This window comes from Microtus oregoni, unplaced genomic scaffold (assembly GCF_018167655.1).
Source record: "Microtus oregoni isolate MIOR12 unplaced genomic scaffold, Mior012 000002F_ref0000024, whole genome shotgun sequence".
In the NCBI taxonomy this organism is placed as follows: domain Eukaryota; kingdom Metazoa; phylum Chordata; class Mammalia; order Rodentia; family Cricetidae; genus Microtus; species Microtus oregoni.
Genome location: NW_024543061.1, coordinates 27,886,999 through 27,899,503, shown reverse-complemented (window position 1 = coordinate 27,899,503; position 12,505 = coordinate 27,886,999). Strand labels below are relative to the sequence as shown.

General features: G+C 48.6%; 2 protein-coding genes across 2 annotated transcripts in view; both read left to right on the top strand.

The window, feature by feature from the left end:
• The window catches only part of Anxa4 (annexin A4), a 52,258-nt gene extending 43,641 nt beyond the window's left edge, over positions 1 to 8,617 (top strand). Inside the window, exons 10-13 of the mRNA XM_041640964.1 lie at positions 1,926 to 2,021; positions 3,609 to 3,667; positions 4,935 to 5,057; positions 7,639 to 8,617. Coding sequence (XP_041496898.1) covers positions 1,926 to 2,021; positions 3,609 to 3,667; positions 4,935 to 5,057; positions 7,639 to 7,698 — 338 coding nt within the window. The 3' untranslated portion in view covers positions 7,699 to 8,617. The remainder of the gene's footprint in view (positions 1 to 1,925; positions 2,022 to 3,608; positions 3,668 to 4,934; positions 5,058 to 7,638) is intronic.
• Positions 8,618 to 11,416: 2,799 nt separating this feature from the next.
• Gmcl1 (germ cell-less 1, spermatogenesis associated) overlaps positions 11,417 to 12,505 on the top strand; it is a 42,639-nt gene continuing 41,550 nt past the window's right edge. Inside the window, exon 1 of the mRNA XM_041643725.1 lies at positions 11,417 to 11,868. Coding sequence (XP_041499659.1) covers positions 11,609 to 11,868 — 260 coding nt within the window. The 5' untranslated portion in view covers positions 11,417 to 11,608. The remainder of the gene's footprint in view (positions 11,869 to 12,505) is intronic.

The window sequence follows — 12,505 nt, the reverse complement described above, 5'->3', positions numbered from 1 at the left end:
GGCACTATTTAGGTAGTGTAAACTGAATAATCTTGTTACCAACCAACAGTGATGGTCAGAGCTAAGGGCATTCACTCCAGTTTACAGCAGGGGTCTGATCAGTGTCTTTGAGTCTGGACATATACACTGGCAAACAGGAAGATGGACAGTACCAGTGGCTCCCAATGTTGGAGGGAGATCTGAACCCCTTCATGAGAACAGAAATAAAGGTGCTTCTGGGGACCTCCCTGGGAACAAACAAAATGCTGGTTCCAGCATGCGCCAGGAATCCTAGGCAGAAAAGATGGGAACAGGTGATCCCTGAGGCTTGTTGTCTGGCCAGTCTGGTTAATTGTGAGCTCCAGGTGCAGTGAGGACTGTCTCAAAACAAAACAAGACAAGGTGGCGGACTGGGGAAGTGCTTGCTGGGCAAGCAGGAGGGCCTATACTAGAATCCCATACGCTCACATAAAAAAGCCAGCATTGGAAGGCAGAGACAGGTGGATCCCAGGAATTCACTGGCCAGTCAGCCTAGCTGACAGGGTGAGCTCCTAGTTCAGCGGGTGCACCTGTCTTAAAAGCAGTAAGACCCTGGGTGAGAAAGGAAGATTCTCAGCATCCTCCTGTGGCCTTTGTATACACAAGTACAGGCGTAAGCAGTGGTGAACACGGTCCAAATTAATTCATTAAACTAAATTAAAAATAAGAGGACAACTGACACCTGCTTCTGGCCTCCATATGCATGCACACACATTAGAACATACTGTACCACACCCCATACAACTCGTTTTGAGATAGAGTCTCACTGTGTAGCCCTGGCTAGCCTGGAACTCACTATGTAGTCCAAGCTGACCTCGAATTCACAGAGATCCTCCTGCCTCTGCCTCCCAAGTGCTGGGATCAAAAGTGTGCAACCACCATGCCTAACCACACGCAACTGAAAAGAAAAAGAAAGAAAACCATCTCCTGGAGGGCAGGCCACTCTGAGGGCCCCTACTGGGCCAAGGTTATGATGTGAGTTGCCGAACATTGCTGTCCCTTAACTGATAACCTATGAGAATCACATGGATGGAGGAGACAAGACGGGATGCCAGCAAAAGCCACTAAGGAGATAAATAAAACAGATATCTGTCCTAATAAGTCTCTGGAAGAAGAGAGGAAAACATTCATCGCATTCAAAAATCCTGGGCAAAAAGCAAGAAAAAAACTATGCGAAAAATTTAATTAAACATGCAACTGGCTGCTCCCAGAGGTGACTCAGCTTTGAGGAGGCTGAACTGTTCTCGTCCTAACGAGCCGAATGGAGAGGCGTACACAGCTGATGTCAAAGCTGACGTTTCACAATGACACGGACTCAGTAGTCCAGGCTGGCCTTGAACTCAGGGTGTGACTGAGGAACTGCCAATCCCGCCTTCACCTGCCAAGTACCCGGACTATAGGGGTGAGCTACCAGACCCTGTCTGCTGACACAAGAAGAAAACAAATGTACCCAAAGATTCTCTTAGTGCCTAATGTTCTCCAGGGAGCTCAGCACTCTTCCTCCTGGATGGGCCCAGTCCGCCAGACTACACCCTGCCTGGGCCCTCACCCACTGTAATAGTTGGTTTCCTCTTGAAATATGCCAAAAATACCTAAGTAGTTGTAAGCTTGTTAAAATGTGTTCATTCTCTCCATAAATTTTAGTTCCCTGCATTTAAATTTTTATTACACTAATTTATGTGTTTATTTATTTAGAGCGTATGTTGTTTGTGTTATGTGTGTGGGTTTGCAAATGCCACAGATAACATGTGGAGATCGGAGGGCAATTTGCCCAAGTCAGTCCTCTGCTTCCAGCATATGGGTTCCAGGGGTCAGTTCAGGCCATCAGGCTTGGGGGCAAGTGCGCTTAGCAGATCAGTCATCGCAGCCCCGGTTTCTAAATCACACTCCCTTGTTATTGCTTGTAGTGTTTGATGAATACAAAAGGATCTCCCAGAAGGACATTGAGCAGAGTATTAAATCGGAGACATCGGGGAGCTTTGAAGATGCCCTGCTGGCTATAGGTAAACTGGTGAGCCCCAGAACTAATTCTGCTAGTGGTCTTCCTTAGTCTCCAGATGTTGTTGCGGAGATATGGAGTGGTGCTTTTCTGAAATTAAAGTCGTTCCCCTCACTGAGGGTACGTTCTCGAATCTCAGAAAATGGATTCTCAGTAAATTGGCCAGGCTGGTCTGGCATTCCTGGATTAATGTGATTCTCTCACCTCAGTCCCCAAATACCTGACCCACAGCCACGTGCCACCACACCAAGATGATTCTCCAGAACTGCTGTTGTTTTTTTAAATAATTTTCTGTGCGCAAGTATTTTGGTTGCATGCAATGTGTGCAATGCCCGTGGATCCCAGAAGAGGGCGCTGGATCCACTGAAACAGGAGTTACAGAGTGTTGTGAACCACCACATGGGCGCTGAGAACTAAACCTGGGTCCTCTGTTAGAACAGTTAGTGCTCTTAACCACTGAGCCATCTCTCTAGTCCCAGACTTTTCTTTTGCTAGATGTTCTCATTCAGTAACCAAGGCTGGCCTTGAATTTGTAGCAATCCTCCTATCTTGGCTAGGAGTGCTAGATTCATAGACATGAACGACCCCATCTGACTGGTCTACAACTTTAAAGAAGAAATACTTGCAAAGCTTGACACTGTGCACACCTGTAATTCCAGCACTTGGGAGGTAGAGGCAGCCCTGAGGATCAGTAGTTCAAGATCACCCTCGGCTACATAACGAGTTCAAGGCCAGCCTGGGCCACGGGAGAACCTGACTGAAAAAAGCAGCTATTCTGTGTAGCCTGACTCTGACTGCTGTTGTGGCAGGGGTCTTATGACTTTGTCTTTGATACTTTTCTATTTCATTATGAGAGAAAGATAACACCATGTTAGCTGCATCTGGCAAGTCAATTGATTTTAACAGCTGATTTTTAAGCTTTTTGATTGTATGGGTGTTTCGCATACATGTGTATCTGTGTACCATGTGTGTGCCTTGTTCCCTCAGAGGTCACAAGAGTTTATCAGATCCTTTGAAACTGAAGTTACAGGCAGTTGTAAGCAATTATTTGAGTGCTGGAGATTGAACCCTAGTCCTCTGCAAGGACAAGTACTCAACCCCTGAGCATCTCTCCAGCTCCCTAAGAACTATGTTACACTGCAGATGTACTAATCATTTTGGAACCGCGAGCCACCCTTGCTTTGACTGCATCATTAATGACTTCCCTGAAACCCGATAAGCTGAGGACCCTGGCAAAGGGTCCGGAGCGCAGACCTTGTTCACCCAGCGCTGCTTGGCTCAAATGGGTCTAGCAAAGCAATCAGGAAATAGTTCTTGGGACTCTGTAGAAACAGAGAATGGCTGTCAGTTCTCTTTGTTCTTGGATTTTGTTTCTGTGATCTTTTCATTCTGTTTTTATGGAAATAGAGTTAATTTATTAGGAGAAGGGAAAGCCCTCCTGAGAGTGGGCGTGGGTGTGGGCAGGGGCGCAGGCAGGGGCGCGGGCAGGGGTGCGGGCAGGGGAGCAGGCAGGGTGCAGACAGGGGCGTGGGCAGGGGCGCGGGCAGGGGAGCGGCCCATGCTCACTTCTTTTTGCTCCTTTTCTCCACAGTGAAGTGCATAAGGAACAAACCTGCATATTTTGCTGAAAGGCTTTACAAATCCATGAAGGTAAACAATTTCACTTTTACCGTTTGAAAGACTGTGGCGTATTGTTTTTCAGCTTCTTAGGCTTGCCACCCGGATTCCACCCCGGAGTATCCAGCTCAACACCACCCCTCACTGAATACTGCTGTATTATACCGAGTGCTTCTGTCTGTGAGCTTGTGATGTGCGGAGCCCTGCTCCCAGGGCCTTGCATGTATGGATGCATGTGTCTCCACAGCAGGAGCAGGGCACAAACTATCCTGTTTTACAAGTGGAGAAACTGAGGCATATAGAGTATACACAGTGTGTTTCCACTGTTCACAGAGGCAAGAATGCCCCAAGGAGACAAAGTCTAGCTTCAGAGCCAGATTCCCAGGCCTGTGTTAGACCCTGTGCAGGCAGCCTTGCCAGGGCAACAGGAAACTGGAACCTTAGTGCTTGGGTTTTGTTGTTGTTCTTCTGAGACAAATTCTCAGTAGCCCATACTCTTTGTAACTGAGGATGGCCTTGAACTTCTGATCATCTTGCCTCAGCCTTCCAAGTGCTGCTATCACGGGCCTATGCCATCGTACATGGTGGGGAGTCTTTGTTCTTAAAGACTGTCTCTCCTCAAAGAGAAAAGCAAGCATGTAGACACTAACGATAAGATGGCATGAGGACACTGTTCAGCATCCCACTACTAAACAGATACATCGGCAGAGTGTTGATTTTCAGTATCCTTGAGGGATGATTTGAAAAGAACATACAAGGAAACGGGAGCTGGGTGTGCTGGCACACACCTGCAATTCCAGCTCCTGGGAGGCTGAAAAAGGAGGGTTGCTTAGTTTGGGACCAGACTGGACTATATAGCAAGGCCTTGTCTTAGTAATGAGAGAGAGTGAGAGAGAGAGAGAGGGAGGGAGGGAGAGAGGGAGGGAAGGAGGAAGGAAAGAAGGAAAGAAGGAAAGAAGGAAGAAGGAAGGGAAAAAGCAAAACCAAACCAGCTTGTTCTGTTGAGGCAGAACCTTGAGGGAAGCTTGGCACAGGGTCGGGGAGGAGGAGAGTAGACGGTACAGGTGGCTGAACAGCGTAGCGCCTGTCTTTGGAAACGCAAAGCATCGGGTCACGACATGGAGTGTTGGAAAGGTGGGCTGTGTCAAGCCTTGCATCCCAAGTTAAGGCATGAGGATGTTCCTCGGGCCTCCCAGGTCATCAAGCAAAGACACTGTAGCAGAATCACTATTGCCTTGTCTTGCCTTTCTGGACCACGAAGAGCATCACCTGATATAAGATCTTGTGCTCCCTCCCTCAGGGCTTAGGCACTGATGACAGCACCCTCATCAGAGTGATGGTTTCTCGAGCAGAGATCGACATGCTGGACATCCGGGACAACTTCAAGAGGCTCTATGGGAAGTCTTTGTACTCTTTCATCAAGGTAGGGTACCACAGTGAAGACAGGGCCTGGCCTTGGAGTGCAGCACCACAGGTCTCTCCTTGTAGGCATATTGTTCCCAACCAAGATGGCCCTCTGCCCATCTGGGGCCCCTCCTTTCTCATGGTGTACAAGCAATAAGTTCATGCTGGCCCCAAACATGGATGAAAATTCTGGAACAATGGTTCAGCACTGCTTTTATTCAACATTTTAAGGAATTGACCTGTTGTAGTGAACAGAGTGTAGAGAGGAAACGTCACCCCTGACCTCCATCTCAAATATCCTTCTACCCAAAGGTTAGAATACCAGGGGTTGGAGATAAGGGGTAAGCAGTTAAGAGAACTGACTGCTCTTTCGAGGGACCCCAGTTCCATTCCCAGCACCCACATGACAGCTCACAACCACCTGTGACTCCAGTTCTAGGAACCCGACTGACACCCTCTTCTGGCCTCCATGGGTGCTTGCATACATGTAGTACACAGATGCATGTATGCACATTTGTGCAAAATACACAATAAAGGAAAATGTGTATTAGCAATAATCTCACACAATTTATTCCCGTGTGTTGCAAACCTTAGGGCCTTTGTATACCAGTGGTATATACAGTTTGTCTGTAGACCAGTTACAGACGCAAAAGACCTATGTCTGTAACTGGTCTACACACCATCATTTGAGCTCTCAATTGCTTTTATGATTTTGATTTCTTTCCTCCAAGATCTGTCCCATGCCTGCCATGGCAAAAGTTGTATGTGATCATTTGCTTTCTGTTGCTGAGTAAATGCCAAAAACCACTTAAGGAAGACATAGTTGATTTTGGTTTATAATTCCAGAGGAGGGAAGGCATGGGAGCAGGCCAAAGGAGCAGGAAGCTGGCTGGTCACATCGCATCTGAACACAGGAATCAGAGTGAACAGTGAACAGAATAGTCAGGGTGGGCTATAAAGCCTCCAAGCCTGCCCTTAGGGACAACCTACCTCCAGCCAGGCTCTGCCTCCTGAAGATTCCATAGCCTCTCCTACCAATGCCCCCCCCAAACACACGGGTCTACGGGAGGCATTTCTCATTAACTAACCCACTATAAATTCCCACGATCTACATGTTTCTCACACACGATGCTTTTCCCTGTAAGAAATGGACAGATTCTCACAGTTGGTTACCTGTTCTCATGGGAATAGCCTCTTCTCCACAACACTGAGTTCTGGGACCTGACGCCAACCGCAGCTATTCCCCAGGGTGAATACTTCTTCCTCCTTAGATCCCTGCATAGAGTAATTGCTGTCGCTCATGGTTCCTCATTCAAAGACAAAAATTGAATGAATACTTCTCTGTGCACACATGCGTACGTGTGTACGTGCCTGCTAAGGATTGAACTCAGGGCTTCAGGTTCTGTACTTCTGGTACATTCTCAACCCTTAATGAATACTTTTCAGAGCACAACTTCCTCATCTGCCTGGTAATGATGGCAGGAGCTGAAGCTAGAATCGCCCAGCAGGGTCTGCTGGGAATGTGAGCCAGCATGCCCCTCCCGCCCGCACCTGTTTGCCGTTCTTGGTACCAGACAGCCAGGAGTTCTAAGATGGCGTGGGTGTGGGGAAAACTGACTCACCCCGCACAACCCCTCATTAACTCCTTTGCTTCTTTAAGAAGCCTGGAGAGTCTCGTAAACACAAAGCTGAAACTAATTTCCAAGACGCCTCAGTTGCTTACACAGCAAACTTCTCATCAAGATTTGACCTGTGAATTAAATATCCTGAAAAATAGGGAATCCATTGGTCATGTGAGGGCCGCTATCAAAAAGAAAGAGTCTCGGGCATGGGGACATAGGGCTGGGGGCGGATGGCTCAGTGGGCGAAATGCGTGCCATACAAACGCGAGGCTCTGAGTTTGGTTCCCCAGCACACCCACGGAAAAGCAGCAACAGCAAGCATTGGTCACCCCGGTGCAGGCAAAGGCAGAGACCTAAGGATGCACGGGCTCACTGGTTCCCATCATCCCTCCCTCCTCTGTGGTTTGTCAGTACAGGGTTTCTCTGTGTAACAGCCCTAATTGTCCTGGAACTAGCTCTTGTAGACCAGGCTGGCCTCAAACTCACAGAGATCCCCCTGCCTCTGCCTCCAGTGCTGGGATTAAAGGTGTGCACCACTACCACCCAGCTCCTATGCTCTTCTTTTAAGTATTTTTAACACAGAACAAGTATTCTTTTTAAAAAGATTATTATTTATGTATATCTGTGTATATGTATGTAAGCGTGTGTGTGTATGGATGTTTGTATGTGCCTCATGTGTGCAGTACCTCATGTGCACAGTGCTGAAGGAGACTAGAAGAAGGTGCCAGATTCCCCTGAACCTGTAGCTGTAGACAACTAAGAGCACCAAGAACCAAACTCAGGTTCTCTGTGAGAGCAAGGGGTGCCCTTAGTATACAAGCCCTCTCTCCAGGCCCAAGTGTTACTTTTGTAATAAAAAACAAATTGAGGACCTGAGAAAAATCTAGCCATGTTTGAAAATGAACATGGGTGATTTTGAACTGTGTAGCAGGCTAAGAACCATGTGACTGCTGGTAACTGTGTTCTCTTTTCTTCCAGGGCGACACTTCCGGAGACTACAGAAAGGTTCTCCTCATTCTCTGCGGAGGAGACGGTTAAAACAAGACCCAGGACAGGAGGCTTATTAACGCTGATTTTTTTTTAAACTTCATTTTTCTGCACTGCTATTAACATTATCTCAAATGCTTATTTCCAGTTAAAACGCCTCCAGCTGCCTCCTGTGATCTAGGCTGTGTTATTATCGTCTATAGTTAGTCATTTTGATGCCTTAAACCTGTACTTTCAAAGCTTTTAAGACCTAAATGGAGATTTAGAATTAGAAATTAAAATGTTCTCCATGTCTGTAACAGATTATTTCCTCATTTGTGTTTTGCTGAGACTGAATGCACCAATTCCTTTTGGGTTTTCTTTTCAGTAAGAATTTGACAGGACAGAAGTGTTCTCTTCCCTGGGCAGCCAGTCATTTCTTCACGTGGGAGCCTGGGCATCTGTTACTGATAATTTTCACCCCATTTCCTCTTTTGCACAGCTGTGGATTGAAGTTCCCATGAGCCTCCTTTCTTTGTATCCATCATGTTAACTGCTAAGTACTGTGTTTGGTGTGGCAGGCTTCATGTCCCCTTGCACTGAGACTACCTTCTTCCCAAGAAATGTAGTAAAGTCACCAACTCCGCAAACAAGTTCAATCTCAAGAGTGGTTCAGTGGAGCCCAGGAGTCTGGGCGTCACTCACACCAAGCATTCCACAGTCTTAGGGCTCCTGTCCCAACCTTGCTCAAAGGTGACGGGAAAGAGCAAGACTCGGATGAGGTTCTGGTTCACAATGCTTTGGGTTGTGGCTAACCTAAGGGAATTTTTTTCTTCAGTTAAAAAAAAAATAATCTCTTTAGATTGTTGATTTGATTCCCACTGTGCCTTTTTGTTCCTGCAATCAGTCAGACATGGTGCTTGCATGTAATCATGAAGTTTGGTTTGTATGCAACCTGAGAAATTTTTAATTAAAAAACAGTGACTTTAAAGGAATGTGTATTCTTTCTGTTTGATTTTTCCATGTCGGAGATGTTTTTCTTCCTGAGCCATGGAAGGAACTATTTTGAAGGAATCATGATACTAAACATCAACATAAAAGAATTAACACATTAATCGTATGTTAGCCTGCTTCTATAAGACCAGTGTTTACTCTGAGAGGTGGAGGCAGGAGGATCAGAACCCTCCCTGGCTACATAGTCAGTGTGAGTCCCAGCCTCAAAAAAGCAAAACAAGGGCTGGGGAGATGGCTCAGAGAGTAATATGCTTGCCGCTCAAGCACGAGGTGCAGTGTTTGGATCCCTGTCACCAATGTGAAAGCCAGGCACAGCCAGTGAGTATGTGCCTGTAACCCCAAGGCTGGGATGTGGAGATGAACGGATCCCAGGGGCTCAGTAGCCAGCACTTATAGCTGAACCAATGAACTTCAGGTTCAGTGGAAGACCCTGTCTCTGATGATGATGATGAGGAGAAGGAGGAGGAAGAGGAGGAGGAGGAGGATGTAGAGAGTACGACACTGATATTGTCTTCTGGTTTCCACATGAGCACATGCAGGCACTCTCGAGTACACACACACCCAAATAAATAATAAGATAACACTGAGAAGGGTCAGTAGGTAAAGGCCTTTGCTGCCAAGCCTGAAAAACCAAGGCTGAAACCCTGAGTTTAATCCCCAGAACCCACATGGTGGGGAGAACAAGGAATGGCACCCCCTCACACTAAAACAAAGTAGCAAAACAAACAAAACCAACAAAATCATTGGCATTTATGTATGCCAAACACTACTGAATGACATTAAATGACTCTCTGAAAATGAGTGACACTCTGCTCCACTCAGTGGAGCATTTACAGTAAACGTTACGCACACGGTCAGAAATGTAGCTCAGTGGGATCGAGTCATCCCTTGCTTTCTTAGCACCACAAAGGACAGAAGTTACAGGTGCACAAAGAACACACTTCCCTTTGTTCCCGCTGCAATGGGGCCTGCACTTTGATGTGGGAACCACAGACAACATGCTGATGTGACCCGTCATTCCAGTTAACACAGATTCGGGAACCGACGCTACCTCCTCAGAACTGTGGAATCTCTACTCCAACTTCATTACCTTTTGGAAGCATTACGAGGTTCTTTGTTCTAATTTTAGTAGATGTTTAACCTTTAAGTGACATCTTAGCTAGAATTTTAAACATTTCTGAGGTTGGGACAGTGTTTTGTGACTGTGTACTTTCAGTGGGCTGAGTTTTTCTTTAAGTGTAAATTCAGAGGGAAGGTAGAAAGTCACAATTCTCATGTTCATGATTAGCTTAAGGAGCTACAGTTTTGTTTCGCATATGCCAGTCTATTCCTTTGCAGCCACCCTTCTCTTTCTTCAACATTTACCTCAACCTGCCTCAGCTAAGGGCCCTCACAATTCCTCAGGGATGAACAAAAGCAAGACCTCGGTGGCCTGCAAAGTACACGGCCAAAAAGGAGTGCAGATGGCGCGTTGATGCGGTCAGTTCTGGGAACAATTTGGCAAGAGCTCAGAAAGTTGAAAATTTCCCAGAAAATCTGTTTCCAGGGATCTGCTTGATGAAGCTTTTATGGATAATGTTTATGTCTGTTCTAAAGGAGTGTTAAAGACGAAATAACGGAAGCCCCTCGGCGAGGAACTGGAAAATCATGGGTCTTCCCACGAGTGGTGACCATAACTAAAGATTTAATCCAAAGTATAGTTTTAAGAGAGGAGAAAGGTTCTGAATCATAGGTTTGGGGAAGTCTGATTCCATTTAAATTACATGTCTGAATGCGCTGCAGAAAAGAGCATCTGAGTGACGTGTAAAGACATGCACAGAAAAAGCATGGAGAGGCGAGGATGTAAGCAGAGGGGGGTACACAAGGGGGTTTCTCATTTTCTTATCCTTATCCATTATATCTCAATCAAGCTGAAGGGGGAATGAGAGCGAATCAAAATAAGTGTGATAAAAAAAAAAGTCCAAGCCCTTAGTGGGTCCGCAAGTATTTGTATTGCTCTATTTGAAACATTTCATTATGAACATTTTACTTTGGAAAGTATAGAAGGCCGGCATGGTAGCTCATGCCTCAACTCCCAGCACTCAGGGGCTAGAGTTCCAGGCCAGCCTGAGCTTCAGAGTGAGACCCTTCCTTAAAAAAGGAAAAAGAAAGAAAATTGATGTAACTGAATTGGTAGTGCATAGCATTCATGAAACTCTGGGTCGGATACCCGGCAATTAAATAGGCTGGCAATGTTGCACGTGCTGAAAATCCGAGAAAAACATTCGAGAAGTGGACACAGGAGATCAGAAGTTCAAGATCATTCTACAGAGTCGAAGGTCAACATGTAATACAAGACCCTGACACAATAAAATAACCAAATCGAAACAAGGCAGAAGAAAGGAGCCAGGAACTGGAGGCTGGTTGTGGTTCCCGATCGACACCTCTCAACAACGCGGGGTAAAGGCTGTCTAGCCAGGACAGTATGGTCCCAGAGCCCAGAAGGGGAAGCAAAGGCCATAATGACATGTCCGTCCACAAACTGGCATCACAGTGATGGAGAAGACCCCGGGCTCGAGGAAGCTAGCGGGAAGAATCAACTACAGGGGTCCCCAAACCCGTCGAGCACAAGCACCCAGCGCCCACGCCCCTATGTTAAGGCCGGAAGCACTGAAGGTTTGTCCTCACCCGGGCTAAGCTCGGCGGGGGCGTGTCCGACGCATGCGCATGCGCGATCTTGCCGCGCAGGTTCCACCCCTTCCGGGGGCTCGCCGCACGCATGCGCTCTGCGGCGCGCGCTTTGTTGCGAGAACGAGGGGGCGAGGTCTTGAGGAGCCGGCGGCTGTGGCGCGGCGGGCGGGGCGGAGGATGGAGATGATGACTGCGTTCTCGGCGACGGTTGGGGCTGTGCGCGAGGCGGCTGCCGAGTAGGCTGTGGGGCGTCAGGCATGGCGGGGCGGCCCCTTGGCGCTCCCTAGGCGCCGGAGCCATGGGCGCGCTGAGCAGCCGGGTGCTGCGGCCCGCGGGGCGCGCTGAGCAGCCCGAACCCGCGTCCGGTTCTGGGGGCGCGTCCCGCTGGTCAGACGCGGGCGAGGATGCGGCCCAGGGCTTCTGTTACTGTCCGGGCGGCCGCAAGCGCAAGCGCAGCAGCGGCGCATTCTGCTACTGCCACCCCGACTCTGAGACAGACGAAGACGAGGACGAGGACGAGGGCGACGAGCAGCAGCGGCTGCTAAACACCCCGCGCAGGTACCGAGCTACGGGCAGCCGGTGCCCTTGACAGGAGAGTGCGGGGCGGCCGCGCGGGGAGGGTCGGTGTGGGAGCTGAGCTCGTGCGGGGCAGACCTAAGATCAGTGCGGAAGCCGGCGCGTGCTGGGCAACTGGGGTCAGTGCAGGAGCTGGGCGTCTGCAGACAGACCTGGGGTCAGTACGGGAGCTGGACGTTTGCAGACAGACCTGGGGTCAGTACGGGAGCTGGACGTTTGCAGACAGACCTGGGGTCAGTACGGGAGCTGGACGTTTGCAGACAGACCTGGGGTCAGTACGGGAGCTGGACGTTTGCAGACAGACCTGGGGTCAGTACGGGAGCTGGGCGTCTGCAGACAGACCTGGGGTCAGTACGGGAGCTGGACGTTTGCAGACAGACCTGGGGTCAGTGCGGGAGGTGGACGCCTGCAGACAGTCCTGGGTTTAGTGCGGGAGGTGGACGTTTGCAACAGACTTGGGGTCAGCGTGGCAGGTGGACGTCTGCAGACAGACTTGGGGTCAGCGCGGCAGGTGGACGTTTGCAGACAGACCTAGGATCAGTGCGGGACCTGGGCGTTTACAGACACTTGAGGTCAGTCCGGGATGTGGGCGTTTGCAGACAGACCTGGGGTCAGTGCG